At 40.6% G+C, this 25,494-nt stretch overlaps 1 protein-coding gene across 14 annotated transcripts in view; it reads right to left on the bottom strand.

Moving 5' to 3' along the window:
- chl1a (cell adhesion molecule L1-like a) overlaps positions 1–24,404 on the bottom strand; it is a 51,651-nt gene extending 27,247 nt beyond the window's left edge. For 6 of the 14 annotated variants that reach the window (XM_086051358.1, XM_086051387.1, XM_086051404.1 and 3 more), the window contains exons 1-21: positions 24,099–24,403; positions 21,607–21,782; positions 20,824–20,932; positions 20,537–20,730; positions 20,309–20,431; positions 13,756–13,926; positions 13,417–13,455; positions 13,128–13,233; positions 12,841–13,022; positions 12,580–12,714; positions 11,855–11,995; positions 10,845–10,956; positions 9,250–9,416; positions 8,116–8,281; positions 7,904–8,028; positions 6,951–7,055; positions 5,143–5,340; positions 4,810–4,880; positions 4,518–4,740; positions 1,980–2,015; positions 1,367–1,482 (exon numbers count right to left, since the gene is read on the bottom strand). In XM_086051358.1, coding sequence (XP_085907484.1) covers positions 1,367–1,482; positions 1,980–2,015; positions 4,518–4,740; positions 4,810–4,880; positions 5,143–5,340; positions 6,951–7,055; positions 7,904–8,028; positions 8,116–8,281; positions 9,250–9,416; positions 10,845–10,956; positions 11,855–11,995; positions 12,580–12,714; positions 12,841–13,022; positions 13,128–13,233; positions 13,417–13,455; positions 13,756–13,926; positions 20,309–20,431; positions 20,537–20,730; positions 20,824–20,932; positions 21,607–21,688 — 2,601 coding nt within the window. In that variant the 5' untranslated portion in view covers positions 21,689–21,782; positions 24,099–24,403. Of the gene's footprint in view, positions 1–1,366; positions 1,483–1,979; positions 2,016–4,517; positions 4,741–4,809; positions 4,881–5,142; positions 5,341–6,950; positions 7,056–7,903; positions 8,029–8,115; positions 8,282–9,249; positions 9,417–10,844; positions 10,957–11,854; positions 11,996–12,579; positions 12,715–12,840; positions 13,023–13,127; positions 13,234–13,416; positions 13,456–13,755; positions 13,927–20,308; positions 20,432–20,536; positions 20,731–20,823; positions 20,933–21,606; positions 21,783–24,098 lie in introns of all 14 variants that reach the window. The other 8 variants (XM_086051413.1, XM_086051431.1, XM_086051446.1 and 5 more) reach the window with 5 other exon arrangements.
- Between the last annotated feature and the right edge of the window lie 1,090 nt (positions 24,405–25,494).

Raw genomic sequence — 25,494 nt, 5'->3', positions numbered from 1 at the left:
TCATCACTTTTCAGAAGACCACAAAAACGGCAGGTTTGTTTAACATTGCATCGTCAAAGAGAACAAGCCATTTTCAACACTTTAGAATGGTGAATCACTTGCTAAAGTAACACCCAAACATGCAGACTGACCAATACTAGAGTTTTGTGAAAAAGTATGAAATTCACCAAATTGTGACAGATTTTGGCCCAATGCCAGCGATATGCAGTTTTAAAACTAGAAAATCCTCCTTCTTAAAGGGCCTATGCACTTAGATTGTTGTTTCCACTGTTATTCTGCTTCCGTTGTTGTCCTGATAGTTGGTGGCCTGCTGCAAACTATTTAATTTTTAATTGTATATAGTTGCTCATTTGATTGTATTTTAAGAGCGTTTAAACTGTCCTGCATCGTGACCTTGAGTGGTTTGAAAGGTGCATTTTCAAAAATGCATTATTATTATCAATTTTTGTTATATTTTTCCACAGTACAGACACTCAGGGAAAAGATGAGAGAAGAAGGAGAAGAAGTAAAAAACAAAAAAAAACAAAGAATATCTTCTCTATTCTGTATTGTGTTCGGCATTTTATTGTCTTAATTCCTTTGAATGTGGCAGGATTATAGGTCTGAATTTAAACTGAACCTTTTTAAATTAATATATGATTTTTTTTTCTCTTAAATATTTAGTTTATGTATTCTCTGTATTTGTTCTATTTTTCACACCATATTTGCACAGCTGGTAATGTAGAGATACATTTGATCACAGATCTGTTGTTTGGTCATGCTACCAAATCAGCAGGCAAATGATGCTTGTCATGAAATATGAATGGAAAACAAAACTGTTTGATTTCATTTCTTACAAATATATTCAGAGATGCAAGTCAAGTTTTGTAGATGATTGGGGGTTTTTTGCGCTGATTCCAAATCTGCTCTTCTTTTTCTCTAGCAATTCATGGTTTTCATAATAATGATATAATAACTACAATCCAATATGTAATATAGTCATGTCATGTCATGTCATGTCATCGTCCAAACCGCTTATCCTATATAGGGTCGCGGGGAGTTGCTGGAGCCTATCCCAGCCGTCAACTGGTCGCCAGCCAGTCGCAGGGCACATGTAATATAGTCATATTTATGAATTAAGGGTTAGGTTCAGCAATAGGTGGGATTCTTTTCTGAAATTTCATAGCACAGGCTTTTATAGGTCAAATTTAAAAAATGAAAATATCTCAAAAACCTGATGTGCTAGAAAAAAAAAATTCAATGCATTGTTGAAAGCAGCGTGAAATATATATTTAGGGACACATAAAGGCATCTCTGATTTTTTTTGCGGTTGACCAGTTTTATCTGCACACAAATCATTTTGGGGTGGTGCTTGATGAAAACTTACATGGTAGCCCCTTAGGTGACCTCTCACTGTGGCGGGCGGAACTGGGGTCCAGCTTACTCTCAGAACAGTCGTGTTGATCACCTCTACTGCAACATCCCGTGGTGCAGCAGTGGGAACTAAAAGGACACGTGGAGCGAGGTCACACAACTCTACAGAGAATCACAAAGTCTCGTCACGCTACGGTCAAGCTTGTGGGCGCAGGAACATTACTGTACAGAATTGCTGGTGCAAGTGTTTTTGGTTGAGCTGCTAATGGTAGCACTAAATGAGCAGGAACATATATCTGAAAGCATAATGCCCCAAATGATCTTTTAAGAAGAGGGGGAAGACCAAAAATAAGGTCTACATCATTTCTGATCTACGTGGTTACTGGATAGGATGGAAGCAAAGCATACACTAGAAGCAGCAGCAGCATCGCGCCTCCGTCGGCCTACGCTGCGGAGCGTGTCGTGATCTAATAAAGGTCGCACAGATTTTGAGACAGAAGCGATACATTTCAGATCTCACAGCTCTACAAAAGGTTATTTGCCACCTGCTGCTTTTTAGGGTGGGAAACGTCACTACAGCACAGCGGCACAGGCAAACAGGAAAAAAAAAAAGGAAAGAACTTAACCTGACACATTTTCCCGTAGACAGTGGCGAAAGACGACTGAAGACGGGGCATGGTACGATAAAACAAAGAATTAAGGAAATCATACATAATGTGAGCTAGCTGAGCCTCAAGTTAAGACATAAGAGACATTTAATATGGCTACAAACTAAAGTGCCCCAGGCAATTGTGTGTGAATGCTGTGGGGTGATGTCACCAAGGTCAAATGGCAAAGAAAAAAAGAATTGATGGATGTTGATAATACTGGTTAATTCTGGGGAAGGCCATTTGAGAACATTTTAGTGGTTAGTAATGTGACCCCACAGATTGGGGGTTCGAGTCTGGGCGCCAGACTTTTTCTTCTATGGATTTTGCATGTCCTCCCTATGCTTTTGTGGCTTTTTTTCCAGGCACTCTGATTTCTGCTCACACTCCAAAAATATGCTCTAAATTGCTCTTCAGTGTGAATGTGAGTGTGAAGGGTTGTTTTGTTTGCCTACATACACCCTAGACTGGCCTGTGACCAGTCCAGAGTGTTCATCGCCTGTTCATCTACAGTTCCCCAAGTCAGCTGGTATAAGCACTATCTCACGCATGACCCTTGTGAGGATAAATGGTACAGAAAATGGATAGATGATTATGTATTCACACCAGGCCACGACTACTTGCCTAAAGCGAGGTACACACGTGCCGATAACTGGGATTAATTTGAGCATTTTTTCCCCTCTTCTGATAAAGTCACAAAGGCCATATTGTCAAAGGTCTCTGAAAATTTATTCCGAGCAATCATTCTGTGATGTGGAGTGTTGACTTGAGCTTTGCTGTCCTTGATCTTCCAGATAAAAGGACGGGGCCAATAATGGTAAAAATGTAATATTTTCAATATTTACAATCACAAATTTTTGTGTTTGGTCAAGACCTAGTTTGGCCAAGCCATGGACTCACAGACTTATAATGAATGAATGGACTAACAATGCCTCCTACTCACCGTAGTGAGAAGTGAAGCCACCATCGGCCATCTTGCGTTGTCACTCGCTAAGCATGCCTAACTTGAAAACACTGATTTCTCCGTGGTGTTTTCACATTATTTCTGTCTCTCTGGTGAAAATGCCACAGGGAGTGGGATACGGTTGTTCCAATAAGTCCGGGAGAAGCGCCGCATGCACATTTCTTCTGTAAGAATGTGATTATACATTTTCCTCTTATAAGATAAAGAGGACATATATCTCTGAGTGCTACTCAAAGATTTGTCTGCACCATATTGTTAGTACCGTCAACAATGAAATGAAACAAAATGTAAACCAAACACCGTCAGTCACAATTCACTCTTTGAGAGGCTTTCATTACTCCATACAGGGATCCTAGCATGAAATATATAAACTTTGTTTTTCATCGAAAACCAAACAGACGTTGTCAGTATCAGAGGCCACGTAAGATGGCTGCCCTCTGGCTTCAGCCGCGAGGGGCCAATTGTCGGTACATTCGTCTAAAAGTCCGTGCATGGACACGATCACGGAGATTGTGATGTGAACGAGAATGGCTGGCAGTGAGGATACGACCTCAAGAACTGTTGCCAGGCAAGGGAAGACGATCAATTGGTTGTGTTGAGTTTTTGTATAGCCTGTCTCTAATTCACCACAATGAAAATATACAAGAGAAGACTTTGCAACCGTAATATTATTACCAGACCTGGGCATAGCGCCTGTGTGACGGACCAGTCCGCCTGTCCGCCTATGACGGACGCCCATTTTGTAGGGGATAAACGATAGACGGTAAACTTAAAAATATTTTCGGACTGAGCATAGTCGGAAGCCCATTTTTAGTTATTAGTCGTAAACGCTAATGGAAGCCCGTTTAAAATGATAATCGGAGCGGCCTATGGGCGATTACTATTTGGTCCAGCCGGACAAAATGGCGGATAAACGGATGGTGGAATGGTACGCCGGTTGTAGGCAGAAAGCGATAAATGGACCGCGACTTTTTTGTAAAATGCCCAGTTGTGATTATGACCAGCTTAACAGGAAGGCAAGGTTCTTCTCTTTTGTCTACTTTGAATTTTCTGGCAGCCTGGATAATCCGTGGCACCACGCTGTCTCTCAAAGGACAGGATTTCTACCACGACAGACTTCTGGTTTAGGGGAGGAGACTCGATCGTCGGTGGCGATATCATGACATTATTATCTTGTGTGTATGTTGTGCTATGTTGCTCATCTCGACTAAACCACATACTATAGCAGAGCAGTAAACTCACACTTGCCAAATTTTACCTTGTCGTGTGTGGTCTATCACGTTTTAAAAAAATGTTTAAGATGTTCAAAATCACTATGCGTGTACACTTCTTAAGAATGACTTGCTCTTGTTCAAGCTAGTTGAATTAAATCGAAAGCTCCTCTACTGGTTACAGCTATGTAATGCATTCCTTAAAAAAAGAATCATGCTGCTTTTTATTTCCTAGGGAAATGTATGATGCACTGGACTATCTGCGTGAAAGCTTGTCTCCCAGCATTTGCACACTAAATAAATGACATGCTATATTTGTAGTTACTGGCGCTAATCACTCACCATCTTCTCCAGAATAACCCGTAGCAATTTTAGGCTCTGGTCCCCAGCCGTGGCTGTTTCTGCTCTGAATTTTGATCTCGTATGGGATGAATGTTGACGTGTTCCTCACAACGAAGGAGTGTCTTTTGACCAGGTGTTCTGTCCAGGTGTCGTCCACCGCGAGTTTCCTGTAGCTCACCTTGTACTCCAGGCCTGGGCCATTGTGTTCAACAGGCAACAATGGCTACATTGGGAACATTTCATTGGCTTGGATTCCAGTACATGGAAATGTTGGAGATTAGTCAAATCTTACCTCCCAGCTGATGTCCATTTGATGAGGTAGGTGGCCTTGGATTTTAATATTTTCTGGGTTCCTATCAGGAGCTTTAAAGTGTATTTGTAAAAATGATGATTCTTGGACAGTGAACAACGCACATACATTGCTGTCAACTTCAAGCTGCAACAAAAATCTGTGGAGCAGACTTCTTTGAGACATTCAAAGGTATACTGTAACTAAGCTTACTACTGCAGAATTACAGTGTGTAATTCTGGCTGGCCCCACACAATTTAAAAAGAACTGTGAAAACTTCACCAGAGCAGAAAGCATGGATTCGAGTGAGAGAGAGAGTGAGTGAGTGAGTCTCACCAGCTGGGGGGGTTTTGTAGCGCTCAGTGGGCTCACTAGGAGGCCCAGGTCCAACAGCATTCGCTGCGTACACTCTGAACTGGTAGTTAAGATGTCCGTGGAGTGCCAGCTCGGCTGTTGCCTGGTTACCAGGGACTTTGTGGAGCTCTTTCCACTTGCCTGGCTCCCATTGGCTCTCCTCGTACTCCACAATGAATTCTGTATTCATACAAGAGATCCGGGCGGTGCACGTTTAATCATCACACACATACTCATTTGAACCTCTGAACTCATAGATGGACATCCTGTTTCTGATGTATTATCTTAATGAAGGGTCAATATGTGGTTCATGTGAAGACAGTATTGATTCAATTTGACTAACTTACTAATTGAATGTGATGATTAGATGACGATGACTGTCAACTAAACTAGCCAGTAAAGAAAGTATTTCATACATTCTAATATTGCCCTTTTGTTCTCCACATAATAAAAAAGTATTTTGGACATTTAGATGCGCAGATTAAACACTTATAGCAGCACAAAATACTGGTTAAGTAGGTTCATCACAGCATATAAAATATTCAGACTTTTTTCTGCCTTATTCTGTAAGAACATTACAACACAATAAAAACAACAACACAATAAAAACAACAATAGCACAGTGACTCTGTAATAACCTTTTAAATGGACATAAAGGGCCCCAGTTTGGTAGATTGGTGCACATGTGTTTGCCGTGAAAACAGGCATACGGTAACTTCATTTTCATGTCAAGTCTACTCTAGGGTGTTTCGGGCCGTGTTGCTCTCATCTGGGCGTGGCGGTGCATGGAACAGCCACGCCCCCGACGCACCTCATAATTTGGTGATAAAAAGTAGTCTGAGCTTGGCGTAAAAGCGGAAACATTGTCATTTTCGTGCAGGGACAATGGTTTGTTCGGCATGTTTGTGAATTTGGGAGGCACGCCTCACTGGGCGTTTCTGCCTCGCCAACCAGCGCATCTGCAAATTTGGTTACAAATAGTTGACTTAATTTTAGACTTGCAAAAGCAGGTCTAATTTGAAGCGCAGCCGGTCTAATGTGATTTTGGTGTATTTGATCGAGACGCAGGCAGACAAATGGGCGCTCTGTGGATGTGAGTGGTGGAAGTCATGTATTTTATTCATAAACATGACACCAGCATGGTACAAGCCCTCTGAATCATTAATTGTATGGATTATAATCATCATCATAAAAAAAAAAATAGTTTAAAAACACCCCTGTCACTATCGTCCCCTAGTTGACATAATTTAGTGGGTCGATGTATTAGGTGCACGTTTCTCGGCAGATCAATAATAAATTAATATGCAGGTTGAAGGGGCATTGGAAAATGGCTGCCGTCATCAGCTGTACCTTCCATTGAGGTGATAAAGCAATTCGGTGAGCTGGTGGCCCAGAATTTTAGCTCAGCGGTTAGTGCTCTACGCTTCTAAGCTAATTGCATGGGTATGATCCCCAAGTTGGGTGTTTTTCTGTTTCCATGATGTCAGGCACGGCGTACTCTGGTTTGTGCTTCGGCCGCTCCGTTTTTTCATGCAAATGAGGGGGACGGTGCAGAAAAAGTCTACCTCCATCTTACAACAGCACATACTGTATAGGTGAAAATGCCCCATTATGCCCAATTCTACCAGCACAAAGTCTGGCAAAATAACATAATAAAGAAAACTCAACCCATGTGCACAGTTAAACTGCGCTTTGCGCAAGACTTGCGCTAGGCAGAAAATTAGTGCCCAAAGTGTCTGTGAACATTAATGAAAAAAGGGAATGCATAATTCACATCAGGTTTGTCTCACCTATTATGGAACTGTTGTGATCACTACCAGGTACCCAAGCCAAACGGATATGTCTCTGATCCTTCAGTTCACTTATCTCTACGTTTTGCGGGGCATCAGGAACATCTGCAACATACAGCAACATCCAGGTCACAATGGCTTTTTCAACATTAATGCACGATTAATCTAATCTAGGGGTGGGCAATTCTGGCCATCGAGGGCCGGTACCCTGCATGTTTTATATGTCACCCTGGTGCGACCCACCTGATTCAAATGATCAGGATCGTTATCCAGATTCTGCAGACCTTGCTGATTAAATGATCATTTGAATCAGGTGTGTTGCAGCAGGGACAGATGGAAAACAGGCAGGATACTGGCTCTCGAGGGCCGTAATTGCCCACCCCTGATCTAATGTGTCACACGGGCAATACATTGTCGAAAACATTGTACGGCACCAACAATGTACTGTAGGTGGGTTACTTCCTTAAAAAAAAATCTGCTCTCTTATGCTGTAGTCAATACTACATATGATGTTGTTACTCACTACTCACTCTGCTGACCATTTTTGTGTGGCAAACACCCATTCTTGGACATAATGCATAGTAATCAAGTTTTATAACGGTGCTTTTATAAACACCTTTTGTCCCTTCTAGGCCACCATATTGCAGGGCTCACAGGGTTAATTTCAGTGTTTTTGTAATACAAGTGCTAACAAGGGAAATTACAACAAAAACAGCTCTATAAGGATGAAGGATTCATTAACATGCATGTTTCACAACGGAATCACTGGTCTGTATGCAATATAAAATACATGCAAGTAAGAAACAAAAACAGCACAATCTGCTGGGCATTGACGCTCTCAGTGCAGAGACACATGACATTGGAATATGTTTTGACTTCACACTCTGTTACATCCTTTCCAGCCATGGCCCATCAACTATGTACATACACTATTATTAACATGAGCATCTTACCAAGCACTGTGAGGAGTGCAGTACTATTTTCTCCATCCAGACGCGTTCTGGCCATGCATGTGTATTCTCCCTCATCATTCAGGTTCACATTCATGATCTGCAGCAAGCCATCACCTACAAAGTACCTGAACAGAATAAGATTTGCTTGGTTCGTGGTATGTAAATATACACATTACCAGAATCAACGGAAAAACGTTATTGCATCTGCAAACCTGGAATGTTCCTCTGTGGAAAATGTCATTTTCTCCCCATCCTTTATCCAAACCACCTCAAAGGAGTCCTCCAAACTCTTATCATACTCGGTCTGACATGTCAACTGGGCCGTGGTCCCACTGATGACCTGCATATCCTGAGGTCCATTTACAATGTGTGTGGGGTCTAGCAACAGAAAGCCAGTGAGGAAAATATATAAGGCCATGCAAATGTGTAACCCATCCATCCAGCATCCACCCATCCAATTTTCTATTTTCAGGTGAGATGGAGCCTATCCCAGCTTTATCACTGACTGTTGTTTTTGCATATTTAATATGCTGTATTTGAATCGAAAGTGGTGAACTGTCAACGTTTAAAAACAAAACAAAACAAAAAGACTGGTTGGATTACCCAAACCTGAAAAAAACAATATGCACTTCATAATATACATAAAAGGTAAAGTCTTCAGACTTAAACCCCATCGAGCTGGTTTGGGACAAATCAGACAAAAGAGTGAAAGCAGAGCTAAACGTGCCACACACTTATGGGAACTTCCTCAACAGAATTGGGAAGGCTGTCTGAAAAAAATACTTGATTTCGATTGTAGAATGCCATATGTATGTTCAGCCCTTAATCAAAAAACTTAGAATACATTTTTGTTTAGAGATTGATTTGATGATTTGTTTTGTGTCTTGAATAGTTCATTTGCTATATGCTTTTATTTCAAAGTACAATCACACATTCAACATGAATTTCAATTAAAGAAAAAAGAAAAAAAATCTGTGTTCTGAAACATTTGACTAGTGACCATATGTAATGACTTTCCAAATCGTTACCTACCCTGTTTTTTAATGTTTTTTTTAAAATGTTTTGTTTAAATTAAAATAAATGTTAGTATGCAAAATGTACAATTCTTCAAGAAAAACATACCACATTTATGTTCTTAATTCCATTCCATTATTATTGTGGGTCAGTCATTATCCACAGCTATCCAAAATCCCGGTCATCCTTGGGCTAATTTACTAATTTACTTCAACCATTACAACTCTTGGTAATAGGTTCATTTGTCATCATTTGTGTTCATTTGTGCTTGGCCCTTTAAGAACCAACCTGTCTACTAATGCTTAAGCAATTTTCTTATTTTGGTGCGATACCTTTCACTGCCAGCACAGCCGTGATAGACGACTTGCCCTCGCTGTTATCGGCAACACAGACGTATTCGCTGCTGTCTTTCTTCTCCGCACTGGAGATTTGTAACGACCCGTTCTGAAGGGCAACAAATCTTTCTCCCTCAATGGTTTCTGGAGTCTCATCTTTGGCCCTGAGAGAGAGCAAACATTCTTTCACATGCAGTAGGTGCTGCATATCTGACAACCAATTCCATTATGTGGAACTAAATTAAAAGCAATATTTTAAAGTGTTCACAATATCAAATATTTCCATCACGATGAAGGACAAATATTCCTACAGAAACTGCACACTTCTTGAAGAAAGTTTCCCCAGAAGAGTGGGAGCTGTAGTAATTGCAACGGGGGGAATAACTCCATCCATCCATTTTCTATAGCGTTTATCCTCATTAGGGCCACGGGTGAGCTGGAGCCTATCCGATCTGACTTTGGTGAAGAGGCTGGGTACACCCTGGACTAGTCAATCATTAAGCACGTATAGACAACACACTGCAATGTGTTGTCCCGTCAACTAACTGCATTGCTTTGCTTTTCACAGCCTATGTGTAACAGCCAAGTGTCCCCGTAGTTAGCCCGTTCTCCCCGTGCTCGTGTGTGTTTGGTCTAGATACACTCTGGCTTCCTATCACGTTCCAAAAACATGCATGTTGGGTTCTGTGAAGCAGCTAAAATGTCCATAGGAATGGCTGTGAGTGGAACGGTTGTTTGTCTACACAAACTCCCCCAAACATCTGTTGGGCTAGGCGCCCTAATGAGGACAAGGGGTATAGTAGATAAAGGATGGATGGAAAGAATGCTTGCTCCAAAGTTTTGTGCTACAGAAAGTCAAAATTGCTATTCTTTGTGATCTAATTTTGTGTCTTTGTGACTTTGGCATGCATTTCTACCCCATCGAGTTGCCCACATAACTCCCGCTACAGCTCTAGTTGCTAACAACTGCAATCGTATGTCATGCAGTTAATTGGTGGTTCCCATGACAATGAAATGGCTTTTGAATGGTGACTGTGAGGCAGTTATTTTGAGATCAACTTAGATTGACTACATACTGCACAAATATCTATTAGGTGTCTCTCTACCAGAATAGTCAGACATATGTTTCTGTTGCTGCACGTTTCAATTTCACAAAGCCTATGTGTCAGTCTCACAATAATCTCAGTACATATCAGTAAAGTTTTTAAGTGGATCATCCCCGGACACAAACTAGTAAGACCAAAAAGTGTATCGGGAGGGAGTAAGATCCCTTTTAAAGGAAATGAAGCAGGTTTAATGCTCATTAATAGAATCTAATTAGCCCCAATTTCGAGGATGGAAAGAGGATAATCTCATTAAACAGACAGAAGCCTCTGTGGCGTGAACACCTGAAGCTGTGTGTACTGAATAGTCGACTCACACGCTGGAGTTATACACTTTTTTTCCTCAGTCACACTCACTGATGTGTTTATTCATGACTAAGAATCACCCCCCCCCCTCCCGCCCCCGAAAATAAATCACGCCGCAGGATGTGTCAGGTTGTTCTGTGTAATTTCTGTGAAATTTCTCACCAATAGTTCTGTGCTTCTTACCAAGAGATGGTGGGAGGTGGCGAGCCGAAAGCACTGCAGTTCATGGCCACGTCCTGGCCACGTATCACTGCGTACTCGTGGTTGTCCTCAGTCAGTATCAGAGGAGCCATATCTATAGATGAATGGGAAAATTACTAATGGCATGTTTGTGCTGGATTAAAAACGGCACACAAAACTACCAATTAATATGATTTCATTAGTCTTTCTATGTTAATTTGATGACCTTCAGTCATCCTGTGGGAGCTTGTCTTTGTTTTTTCCAGAACTACTGTACAATATTGTTAAGCTGAAGCAATTATGTTCTACTGGCACCTCCATGAACAGTAAGTAACCATCCACTCCAAGAGGGCATGACACACATACATGTGAAACATATAGTGTGAATCAATTCTTGTGAAAAAAAAAAAAGGGGGGGGGTGTTGTTGTTTCAAAGCTGCAATGATATACAATTGAAAAAGAGTAAAGAACATCCTTATAAAGAATGCAACGTGGAAACATCCAATTAATGTTAATAGATTATACCACAGAAATCTTTGAAAATAAAGCAACAACAACAAAGGAAATGTACAAAAGCTATTAAAGCAAAGTGAAGGGCATATTTTGGGGTGGGGGTGGTTGGCTGGGGGGGAATACCACATTTTTTGAGCCAATTTCAAATTGCACACAAATTAGCGAGTCCTTGGTGCAAAAGGGTAGCAAAAATAAATCTAACTTCACAACAATCCTTTCCAAATAGAGGGATGTCAGAGGGGTGTTAAATACCTATCTGACAGTCGCAAAACACATTAGGTTTTTATTTTGTATAGGATCTCATGTACATTTGCCAAAATGTTGTTCCCGTTTATTTCTTTTCATAAGGACTTTGTTTTATCTGTATACTGTATGTGTCTAATATTCTTAATGTCTATATTTTGTCTACACTCCTGGTATATATATATATATATATATATAAGAAGAAGAAATATGTTTCTGATTCTGATCTACATCTTTTTACTACGCAGCCTACTCACTCATGACCATGATGTTAATGTTTCCCAGAACAACGCCATGTCTGTTGGCTGCTTCGCACTGGTAAACGCCACTGTCATCTGGCATGGCATTGTGGAGTACCAGTGTGTCATCAAGCACTCGTTTATGGTTCAAGGGATCATCTGAAAAAACAAAAACTAAGTCATGTTAAAAATCGTTCTGATAAACTGTCCACCAGTCTCAACAAGACTGACGCTTTTTTTTCTTAAAAATGTGAACACAAAAACTCACAATTTTATACAGAATACAGCATATGGATAAAATTAAGTGAACACAATGCCATTACACTCTGAAAAAGAGAAAACATGGCACTTCCATTTCAGCTGCGTGGCTTAGAAAACTATTGTCCCTTCATCAAGAAGAACTTTTGTTCAATCTCATTTCTAGTTGATCGCACATGTTTGGTGGGGTTGAGGTCAATTCTTCCACAACAAACTGACTGCACGAAGGTACAACTATGCTAAAAAATAAAAGAGGAACTTCCCCAAATTGGTTCGTCTATGTTGAAAGTGACTGCCATGACCACCTAAGGTTCGGGGTTACATTTTTCAGTCTATAGTGTCATGCTTTTGGAACAGTCAAGCTTCTTTCTTGTGCTGTAAGGAACATTCAGCAGTAATGCTTGTTTGTCATCTTGAACTCTGTGTTTGACAACAATGATTGATGTGCAAACAGATGCATGAAAACATGACTTTCCATTACCCACCTTCAAAAACGTGTCCATTCTTTCTCCACATTATGTCTGGTTGTGGTTTCCCGCTGACTGGGCACTTGATGTGCACATCAGAGCCGATCACAGTCAGCCGGCTGTGAGGCGGCTCAGTCAGCCACTTTGGAGGCTCTGGGAGATGTCGAGGAAAGAAACGTTGTGTTTGCTTCGTGTTAAATCACACTGTCATCACTATGAGTCAAAACACAAGTGCCCACAGTGTGTTTCATGCATAATGAGCACCTGATGTTGACTAACCTTCTACTATTACATCAAAGTAGTGGACAGCCTGTCCAGCTGAGTTCTTGGCTAAGCACATGTATTTGCCTTCATCGCTTTCCTCTATGGCAACGATGGTCAATAGTTTTCCAAAGTTGTCAAGTTTTGCCCGAGTGGTAAGCTTGTCTCCCATCTTCATCCATTCTATCTTGGGGGTGGGACTGCAATATGATATATTTAGATGCTATAAGCAGTCAAGACAGACATATATGAGGCTAAATGTTTATCAGGAATGAATAAAATGCGGTTGGATTACTGATCCTTACTTTCCCCCTGGTACACACTCAAGCTGAAGTTCTGCTCCTTTCAACAGCACTTTCTCTGTCTGGACACCAGAGGGCAGCAGAAGGCTGGGTGTTCTCACAGGGAGGCCTGGTACCACAATAGAATCCCCCCCTTACTTTTATGCATAATTTATATCAATGGTCATATCAGCAAAAGCTATTTACAACTCCCGACTGTACTGTGCCATATTTTCAAAAGAAGCATTAATGTGAAACATCTATACTTTGCTGGGTTTGATAAAAGAGCAAGTGGTGTAGGGGGATCACTCACTGACGTCGCTGCTCTCAGCAGATTCATACTCTGGTGTCCCTGCAATGGAAATTAAACATTGTAAGTACAATATACAGTTGTTTCTATCACAAGTAAATAATACCTTGACAACCCTACACACCCCACAGTCTACATCCCAAACTAGACATGACAAGCCCTGCATTTTGGTATGAATTAAAAAAATACATGTAAACTAGGCAATTAAAATACCTACAGAAAACCACATCCAAGTGTTCTATGTTCAAACACTTTTTCAGTGTGCTTTTTTTTCTAGTACAATTTCAGAGATGTCTTGTACACACACCACAGTAGTTTTTGATTGAACGCCAATACACCTACATGGCTTGACCTCAACTGCCATAGCAGGCTTCTGGACGATTGTGCGTATGCGGAAAAAGTCAGCAAAGCAGCAGTAGTCCTGGCGACTGTCTTTCTGTAAGGCATGAGAGAAGTACAGGCTGCCATCAGTGCCCATGGAAACCCTCTCATCCTGCTCAATGTGCTGCAGACCTGCAAAAAGAGTGTACATTTCTCTTAGCGAAAAAATACTGGGGTCAAAACAAAAACAAACATATGCTGTACATAGTGGAATGATCAACATAAATATTTTGACAATTTCAAAGACTCATTCGCCATCAAAAAGCATGTTTTAAAAGAACACAAACAACATTTATAAATACACCATTTTCAGGACTAATGTTTTTCTTTTCTTGCTATGACTCAGATTTAGTTGACATAAATCAATGGGGTTTTTTTTCTTACTTGCATCGATATGCCCACAGATCACACATGGCATGCAGCCAAATGTACTTTTTTTGTTTTTTTCTCACAATCAAATTTGGAACATATTTTGTCTGCATATGTTGACTGTTAAATTGTGTTGTATGCAAGTGATGCATCACATGAAAGCTTTAGACCTTCTCGTACACACATTCAACCCTATTTGGATGGGCTAGCTTAAAACCAGCATTAAGTCTTGATCTAGGTTACTGGCATCCACTGACTTACTGTATTTTCTCGACTATGAGTCTCAGTTTTTTTTCATAGTTTGGCCGGGGGTGCGACTTATACTCTGAAGCGACTTATGTGTGAAATTATAATTAATTATATTGTATCTCTTTCCTTTTCAAGGTCACCAAACAATACACCAGACAACCACGGGAGGGCGTGCTAAGGCTGCATATAAACCCGCTTTGCATATTGACTTTACAACGGGCAGAATAACCTTTAGTGTATATCATTTCACATGTTATTGTAACCCACATAAAGAAACAAAGAGAAAACCTAAAAGGTATTAAAATGCTTGAATAATTTAAACGGTTAAAATCTAACATTTTGATAAATAATTAAAATAGTATGATAAAGACAATTTGACTGTCTATCAATACATCTATACAAAATAGTGTACTGCTGCTTAAAGACACTGGCCGGGGTCTTGCATCAGCCACACTACGGAGCTGAGAGCGGGGAAGAGAACAAAGAAATAATTACGACTGAATACATAAAAACGTTTGGAGACTTGGAAACATCCGACATGGTCGGGGATAAATAAAATACTTATTTAATCGATCTACAACCGTTTTGGTGAGTTTAAAGTTATCTAACCATAATGTTTTTGTATGCTACATGTGTGAATGTTAGCTAAATGTTTCCATCGTAGCTCGGTGGAAATGATGTGTACTAAGAGTACAATTAATTTCCTCCAAAAATGCGACTTATACTCCAGTACGATTTATATATGTTTTTTCTTCTTCTTTATTATGCATTTTATGGCTGGTGCGACTTGTACTCCGGAGCGACGTATAGTCCGGAAAATACAGTAATTGAATCGAGTGCCTTTTGGCCTGATCTGGCTATACCACACAGGACATATACCCCTGTTTCCTCACCAGTTATCAGTACTAAGACCCTCAAAATGTATCAGGTGAGAAATGGAATGTGTATCTGATCAAGCACAAACAAGTACTAACGGTACTCTAGACCCACAAGAAGACTTTTGCTACTGAGCACTTCATACTTTGTAAAACCAGTGTCAATAAATCCACTTTGTAACAGCCGTTGCGAGTTAACGCTACATCATCCATGCAAGGGAAAACAATATAATGCAATGCCACCATCACCAAATAAAATTGAAAATTAATTGTTGCTGTGCAGGATCCAAATTGTGGATTCAGAATTTAGATAAATAGTTTTCATTGCAAACCCAATGCTTTCATTTTCTATTTGCATTTGATGAATCTGCAAACAAATCCCCACCTTTACTGACACTACCAGGGCATGGATAGCTGTTTAGCAATATCCAATGATAGTTTAAAAGGCAAACAACATGGTAATTGTTGGTTGCAGTGGGTGTAGAACTACACATCATAATTTGCTTATATGAGGGAAAGGCGTACAAAGCAAAGTGTATGGTGACCCTATTATCTCAAAGATCTGAATATTACAGCAACCTATATTTATTGGTGTTACAAAATGCTGCCCTACTTTTCGGGTGGGTTGAGTTTTGGGGTTTGTACAATGTAGTCCCATATAATTGACTTCAATGGAAAGTGTGCTTGAATGGAACCAGTGAACTCCTATTGCAAGTGCACTGGTTTGCTCAGACCCATTATTTATGTCTCGGGTCACTGAAGCTTCATTTACAGTCTCATTTAAAGCATAGCCTTAAGTCATTGCTTAAGTCAATAGAGAAAGCAAACTCATAAAACATTTTGAGTACAGAGTTATGTTCCATGGCACTTGGGAGAACTGAGCGTCTATTCTTATGCAGTTGGGTCATATATAAAAGAAAAGCACAGCTAGCACTTCTTTTGATTTCTGACTTTCTGTCATCTGTTTGAGGGCGCCTTGAGAGGCAGACACTTAGCTCAGTCCAGGGGAAAACAGAGGTCACCTTTTGCTCAACAAATCACTTTGTTTTGGCAGAGGTTGGAAAACGGGCACAATGTGAGGTAAACTCAGGTGAGGATATTTCTTTTCCTCACAAAGGGTTTGAAAGATGCCAAACTATGCAGCTGGGCTGGGCGACTATGAAATAAAATAATAATCACAATTATTTTGATTGATATTGAAATCATCCATTATCCAATCCGCTCATCCTCACAAGGGTCACGGGCGTGCCGGAGCCTATCTCAACTGGCTTCAGGCAGTAGGCGGGCCACACCCTGAACTGGTTGCCAGCCAATGGCAGGGCACACAGAGACAAACAAACATACACACCCACCATCACACCTAGGGGCAATTTGGAATGTCCAATTAACCTACCATGCATGTTTTTGGAATGTGGGAGGAAACCGGAGTACCAGGAGAAAACCCACGCAGGCACAGGGAGAACATCCAAACTCCACACAGGAAGGCCGGGGCCAAATTCGAACCCACGACATCTGTACTGTGAGGCCGACGTGCTCATCAGTTGGCCACCGTGACACCCTGATATATGTTGATAGATATGATCACGATGAATAGAATTTTTTTTTTTTTTTTAATTAAATCGTTGGATTTCAAAACCTAGTATTTATTCGATTACTACAATTCAACTACTGTACTCAGAACTATCATCATTGCCAGGGGTGCACATAACTGGAACGCAGGTACGCATGCGCAACAGAAATCACTGATGTGTATTGCGTACCAGCATTTACGTCATGACGCGCATTTGCGTACCTGTACACACTAGTGGTGCAGTGCAACGAATCATCTTTGATTGGTAAGGATCAAGCATCGGTTCAGGATGGGCACGATCCGCAGAATGGTTGGTGAAAAAAACTGCGCGTTCACAATAAGGCAACGTAATTAGTCCGCATTCAGCAGAGGAAATTGGATATAGTACATGTACCCTCAAGATCACGTAAGTTGCATGTACAGTGCGTTTTGCAAACATACTCAACCAACACACCGCCTCCACAAAGGATAACTTCAAACTAAAGTTTACCAAATAATACATTGAGTCATTTGTGCCAACGCAATACCCTTAGTAAACTTTTACTTTACATTACTTTACTTTACTCTACAACGTGGTGACGTAACGGCTAATTGACTTCCGTTTTCGAAGTATCGGCAGTTCTAACGCTTGCTACCAGTACCAACACTAACACAACGCTGTCTCGAAATCATATTCAGTTGCTAATTTAGGAAACGAACAAAGCGCTGGTTAATTACGCTGTCATTGTATGATACGGCACAAGTCTCCGGCGTTAGTGGTTAGCAGCTTTTATCATAAACTGGTAGTTCAACAGCTGCTGTTTTTTTTTTAAACTTCTTTTTCTATATTGTGGACCTAGATTACTTTGTAATGTGCTGTCCACGTTTTAAGGAAGGTGCCTTAAATTCAAGATGCTTAAACTTCAAGTCTTTTTCAGTATGAAAAAAGAAAATAAAAATAAAAGTTTGTCTTCATTTAATTTGTAACAACACTTTTGCTTAATAATTGTTAAAACATTCAGCTCAGAATGTCTGGCAAGATAGTTTGAAACGTATACACTGCACCACTTATAAAATTGCGTTAAATTGTGTTCTGAAATCCTAAACGGCCATATTAGACATTAGGAGTTGATTTTTTTTAATTTATGTGTAATTTATTTTTTTTTGCTCATACAAAAAAACGATCCGATCCGTGACTCAAAATCCGTGACCGATCCGAACCGTGACTTATGTGATCCATTGGACCACTAGTGAGTACCAAAGACAATATCTTGGTACTCATGTGAGTACTGCATGAAAAAAAATATGTGCACCCTTGATCATTGCCCATGCCTATTCTTCTGTGCACATTGAGCATTTTATTCTTGATCATGTGTAATTCTAGCCTCTTGCATTTTCATTCTACTACATCCACACCTTTGATGCCTTGCACTTTTGCACTTATGCCCTGAATAAAACCTCCCAGATCACTTATTGTACTTATTTTTATCTTATTTTGCTGTTCTATTTTTTTTTAATTTTAAATATTAGTTGCAAGAACAATCAGATTAAATTATATTCTTCCATCCATCCATTGTCTATAACCGCTTATCCTCACAAGGGTCGCGGGCGTGCTGGAGCCTATCCCAGCTGTCTTTGGGCAGTAGGCGGGGAACACCCCAAATTGGTTGCCAGCCAATTGCAAGGCACACAGAGACAAACATTCACACTCACAATCACACCTAGGGGCAATTTAGAGTGTCCAATCAACATACCATGCATGTGTTTGGAATGTGGGAGGAAGCCCGAGTACCCGGAGAATAGCAATAACAAACAAAAATAAATACCAGAAGTTCCTGCTGTGCACGCGTTGGCCTCTTAGGGGCAGTGTGGTGCTGTGCATGCATGGGATATACACAATGACATAAGAAGAGTAGAAGAAGAAAGTTACGATTGAGCTCTATTAGTATAACTCGTTTTTTACAAACTGAGCATTATGTTGTGTGTGTGCGTGGGTGTGCATGGGTGTGTGTGCATGTGTGTGTGCTCCTACAGCGTTTGTGTGTGAATATTCATTATTTGAAGGACTATTACCCCCTTAGGTTGATGCTAGTTTCCCATTAGCATGTCAATGGGATTTTATATTGACCTAGCATGTCTAGTACGTAAATATACAGTGTGAGTAATTATTTTTGCTGTGTGTTTAGTTTTACAGTAAAGTCCAACTGGGGTGTCCACAACACCACAACACAATCGGTGAGCAGTAGGCCTCTGTTCTCCCGTCTAACAACCTGCAGACAAACTCAAGTATCTTGTAAAAAGTCTTTCCAGAAGACTGGATGATGTTGTAGCTGCAATTGAGGCATCACCCCCACATTTTCTTCCATTTTCATTTTCTAGAAGGCGAATGGTTAGATTTCCCACTGCTTTTTTCAATATAGTTTAGACCATGGTTGCCCAAGTCCGGTTCTCAAGAGCCGCTATCCAGCCTGTTTTTAGTGTATCCCTATTCCAACACACCTGATTCAAATGATCAGCTCGTCAGCATGGTTTGCAAAAGCCTGACAAAAACAACCCTGATGATTTCAACCAGGTGTGTTGCCATAGGGATACATCTAAAACAGGCTGGATAGGGCATCTCGAGGACCGGACTTGGGCACCTGTGGTGTAGACTTATGCAAACAAACTCTGGTGGGGCACTCTCTGCATCAACTTCTCAGACTGTCTTGATTTGAAATATTAAGACAAAAAAAATCATATTCAAATCCAATTAAAAGGTTTCTCAGCAGCTACCAAATATGAGCCTATTGTTCGTGATTATGACAAAAACACTTTTTTCCTAGTTTGATAACAGTTGGTTGCATTAACCAACCTTTGTAAAATGATGTTTTGTCAGTGTGCGTCACCATCATAAAAAGTGGCGCCTCAAACCAAATGCGTTTTGCATGTACAAACTAGCAAGAATATGTTGAACTCTTCATTCAATCTGCATGATATCCTATACAAGAGCTGTATCAATTTTTTTATTGCACATAGGCAACAGTGTTCCATTTTGACTGAAACTGCCAAAGAAATTGTAATTAAATAATATTTAAAATTAATAATTGAATAGGCTTGTTTTTGTGGTTGTAGTTTTCCATGGTATATAACTGTAATGTAGCATGCTGAGAGCAGTTCCCAATATTTTTGACTCTCGTGTAACCATTTGAATCATTTATAGCATCCCCCCCGGCGAAAATCTACCAGCCACCACTGCATTTAAGGAAAAACTAAAATCTTAGGCAAAACTCTAAGTATGATGTACAGCTTGTACACCATTACCAACACAATAATCGTCAATAATGAATACTTCCCTGGCAGTGTCAATCAAAACTGAGCATACTGTAGCTATCTTTGTAAAGGCAGAATACTTAATAAAGCTCATCATTGTGTTGTAACAAGTCACACTATTGGGGCTGGTCAGTGTAAATGACAGACACAATTGTGAGCTTACCAATGGACATCCAGTGAATCTTTCTTGGAGCCACGCCTTCCGGGGGGTTGCACTGCAGGACGAAAGGTTCTCCCTCCTCAACAACAATTGGTTCAATTGTCTCCTTTGGAAACTTTGGCATACCTAAATCAAAAGGGAGAGGAAACAAATAGTTTATCATTACAGGCATTCCATTTTGTCTGCAGATGTTAATAGCAGTTTTAGCCTTTTACATTAAACGTTACTTACTAGGTACTATCAGCTCAATTGTATCCGTCATGGCGGTTCCCAGCTTGTTGGAAGCATAACATCGATATTTACCCTGAAATCGAGCAAGGCTTTTGTTTTGAAGCACAAAAATACCATCTGTGGCAAGTTGGCCACTTCTGATTGTTGCAGGCTGGGGAGGAATAAAGTCGAGGTCATCTTTCGTCCATCTGTATCTGCTCGCACAGAACAAAAGGCAGGATGGTGACTTGAAAATGATACAGCTGTTCACAGTTTATTAATATTAGCATAAAAATATTGTCACTTACTCTGGGGGAGGGTTTCCCCTAGCTTCACACCTGATAGTCACAGTGTTGTCATAAGGAAGGGCAATTATGGGCCCTGTGGTGTGAAATACAATAGTAGGAGGCTGCTCCACTGTTAATAGAGGACAGAGGCACGCAACGTAAAGACAGGTAATATGAACCAAAACCAATATTAGTTTTGATTCGCAATCTGGCAAAAATATATATTTTGAAATGTAATAAATTAATGTGTGCAGATCGCGACAGATGTGTTTATCTAGTTGAACTTGGCTATAACAAGTTTTGACCTGACTGCCAGAGGACAGAAGAATGCTGACACTATTATTGGCCAGCTACAAGTTGGTGGTGTGAGGCGAATTTGAAATCTGGCCCTTTTAAAAAACAAAAAACAAAATAAAACCACTCTTATTTCTACTAGACGCCGATTTAAATTATACCGCTGAGCACTACTGATTTTGAAGGCCCCGGTCAGATTAGTTTGGCTTGTCAGCACATATAGGTTGAAATCTGATTAGACAAAAAAAAAAGAAAAAGAATTCTAACATCCACATATTGAAATCAATGCAGCCAAAATAAATGTTACAAAATGAAGTGACTAGACTGCTCGTTATAAATGGTTACATTTTCATAGAATACATTTTATAATTTAGGTTGTAGATGTAGGTCAGTGCCTCTGATGCTGTTCAGTCCAGCAGCGAAGGCCTTGCTAGCCCTGACAGCCCACCAAGGATGTATATAATGTATTTCCGATACTGATGGCGAGCTGATCTCTCGTGACTCGCCTACCTTCAGGAGGGATATTGAGGCTTGTGGCCTCGGTGCTCAGAGCCAGCAGCAGGACAAGCTGGAGGCTCCCTGCCAGCCTCATCACCCTCCGCTGGTCAGTGGACACAGAGGAGTTGCCGAATATGTGTTAAGGAAGATCAATCGGCAATCCTTGGACTTTCTAAGGCACAGCAGACCTGCAGAGCGGCATTTAAAAACATGGTCATGGTAAGTCCAGTTCATTTAGAATAAAAAAAAGTATGATAATGGCATTGCAAGTGTCTGCTCTAATCAAATGCAGAACTGAGCGACCCTCCCAGATAAAGAGTTGCTTCTCCGCAAATGAACACGGTGGCAGTGTTTAAAATCAGACCTATAAATAGCAATTTATGCAAAATGGCTGGCTGCCAGGGAAAACAAAAGAAAAACATCGATAAGACTTAAATGCCATAAAAATTTTAATGAAGTCACACTACTTCTCAGGGCTTTTTACTGCGAAATCCTATTAAAAAATCTATTCTGGTTTCTTTAGACAGTTGACTTTTTTCAAATAATCTTTCCCTCAGGGAAATAATGATGTGCTTTATTAATGTGTGTTTTGAGAAATTTAAAATGGATTAGCTACAAGGAGTCTATTAAAGTAACACTGTACTCAGTTTCAGAAAACAGAACAAAATGAACAAAAGCACAAATCAGCGATAGACAAATATGCAATTTCACTGAGTGACTTGAAAACAAATTATATGAAAGTGCATGCTTTTCTGACTTCAGGGTCAACCAATATCTGTCCACAGGAACAGCACTAAAAAGAAAAATCTAAGTCCAAACAAAAATACATTTGAAGACTATCAAGTGAATATCAAAGCAACAGGTGATGAATAAGGCCATTTTAGCCAGTCAAAATATATTTTTTCCAAATTCCAATCAATAGAGCACAGTCCTAAGCCAAGGCCACCCTGGCATGTGTCGTTTGAGTGAAAAAAAATCAGAGCATACTGTGCAATAGTGTGGCGGTACTGTGCAACACAAAGTGTGGGTGTGATGCCACACACAATAAATATTTTCCAATGCGGCTCCACCTGCTGGACGTGGTAATATTTCCCCCATGAATGTTCACCAAAATTGAATGGGTTCTTTATTGCGTACTGAATTGTGGACCACATTTCATTGATATTTTAGGACTAATTCAGAACATTTTTCTCCACTCATCTATTCAGATCTTGTAGGCATGACCTTAATGAATGCAAAACAAATCCAGTGAACGCGAGCCAGTTAGCATCACATGTACCTTATTGTCGTAATGTTGTTGAACAGTGCAGCAAAACACTTGTCTGCAGATGACCTTTTTTTCCACCCTGGCAGCCCGTCTGGTGGCATGGCATGCCTACAGTAAACCCAACTGGCACAAAGGCTGAGCTGCTGTCTGCTACGATGGCTAGATCCAAGTATCAGACTATAAATTGGCTTAAGCCCACCTGCGTTTCACGGCTTAGTTCTCACAGCACTGAGTCTGTGGCGGCATCTTTGGCAATGCCAAATGGCTTCGCCCTGCAGCTAATCCCACTATCAGAAGAATGAAGGCTGGGATGTCCGACAATGGCTGAGTGCGACTTGTGAAGATGTGAGTGGGCATGTGTTGCCCCTTCTTAGCGATGCAGGGTAATGTGGTAATTGGTGTTGACTTGATTCAAGATTAAGCTACTTGAATGTAGAATCAATTAAACAAATTGAGAAAGCATTATACTAAACAGACCTTTTGTGATTATCTTCCGTTGGATTAAATGATAAACAAAGCTGGCTAGATGTTTGTTCCAGTGTAGTAAACACACATTTTCTCACTGTAATAACATGGTAAGCAGATTTTGGTCTTAGTCTTGCATTATGGTAAAGTGCAGGTTCACATGCATACCCACACGCAGCTCTCGGGTGAATCACAATACAATAGTGAAAGACATGCTTTAGTGGCAGGAGAGCCAACAGTGTGGTTACAGGAAGGCCCTCAGTTGTAGGCAGGCACATAAGAGGTTCAGCCTTAATGTGTGTCAATGCCAACAACAAAGCATCAACCGGAACGCGCCACATGACATCCACGTGCACAAATCTACAAATTTCACAACTAAACAACCTGAATTACTTCTTATTAATGTTGGGATCTGTCAACCTGCAACTTTAATGATTACACAAATAAACTTCAATCTCATTGTAAACTGAAACCGCAAGCATTTCTTTCAGTGACATCAAGCACCTGAACACATGGCAGATCATGTCCTTAAAGTCTTAGGGATTGTGCTAAGTCAGTGCATGAAGTAGTTGTGGCTGCTATGCAACGCAACTAATCCTTGTAAACACACAATTTGACTCAAAAAAAACCTACAACTTAAATATGAGCCACTTGTTAAATCCACCTCCTGTGACTCACAAAGTTTCCTTTGGTTAACAGTTGTTTGAAATCGAAATAAGACATCATGTCCAATAAAATGCTGTATGCTAACAGACTTTTAAGAAGTACTTACTAATTCTTGAGTCATTCTACATCCTCAAGTGCATGGGGAACAGCTAGAATTCCAGAGACAGCACCATCAGGGAAGCGTTGCAACTCGTCGCTCTGAACCGACACATCTGACATGTCCGTCCTGCTCCACCTCAGGCCTGCCCCCTTGATCACGCCCCTGCACTCAAGCGCCCTAAAGGGGTGACACGAGAGTCGCTCAAGTGACATATGTCGCCAAAGCCTCTGCTTGGCAAAAGAGGCTCTCTAAGCCGGTGACAATGACTGGGGCAAAGCCTACACTGCGGGGGCTTGTCGGGAGCATGAAAGAGGAAGTACAAGCATGTCTCTCACTGCTTTTTTTTTTTTTTTTACTTTGATCCCTCCATCACGCCTTCCACAAACTATGCACGCCCATTTACACTGTGCTTATGATTTCAAATGCAATGTGTCTGAGGCTCCATTGAAAGGAACAGGGAGTCATCTTCTTTTTGAAGATTAGGGCTTTTGTAGAGGGAACTGTCTTTGCCTTTTCTTGCTCCAGGCTACTCGTACAGTAACTGGAGGAATGGGAGCACATGCTTGAAAAAGAAGGGATTTTGTTTTCCTTTCTTGCTTTCTGTAGTTTGTCTTTCTAATCTTCTTTTTTGGCCTTAAAGTACCAAGTCATTCTCCCTAAATTGGAACCATAGCTTCAATACTAGAAAAGCACTCAGTCGTGAACACGCCAGACCGAATAATCATGGCATGCTATTCAACTCGAGTCCTAAAAGTGGCGGAATTACACGATACATAGCATGCGCCGTCAGTAACATCCGGTAGTTCACTGCCACACTGGAACCTAATGCAAGCTGGCAGTAACAGCACACACCATAGTGAAACTAATATCCTGAAATCAGAACTATGATGTGTGCTCCTATAAAAATCTGCTTTTGTGTAATCATGTCAACATTTTTTGACAAAACCCCTTAAAAACGATGGGCTGTATTTTCATGCCCAATGCAAGTCTAGAGCAGGTTGCGGTCTAAACCTGAGCAGAGATATTTTCTGAGATGCACATAGCTTGCTGCAGTTTAAAACGGACATATTGCGCTGTTGTGAGCGTGAACACAGCCAACTTATTTGCCACCAATCATGCTGGCTCCTCTCATTCTTTTTGAGAGGAACAGTTCTTGACATGGAAGGAGAAAAAAAGGATTTTCTGGAATCCATGCAGAAGGTCGAATTGCATAAAGTACATTATGTTTATAAGGAACAGCAAGCAGACCTCAGGTGGATGATGTAATGTTGGTCAGTGCGATCACAGATCTGCGCTGCCATGTGCGCACTGGGAGACCACCTTCCACCCTAATAATTCATGTACGTGTACCAGTAGCTCCGCCACGGCCAGAGTGATAAAAAAAATAATAATAAAAATAATG

The sequence above is a fragment of the Filicampus tigris genome, chromosome 1, assembly GCF_054856515.1.
Source record: "Filicampus tigris isolate MCC_2025a chromosome 1, RoL_Ftig_1.0, whole genome shotgun sequence".
Classification (NCBI taxonomy): Eukaryota; Metazoa; Chordata; class Actinopteri; order Syngnathiformes; family Syngnathidae; genus Filicampus; species Filicampus tigris.
Note: the sequence above shows the minus strand (reverse complement) of the source record. Positions and strands in the feature narration are given on the sequence as shown.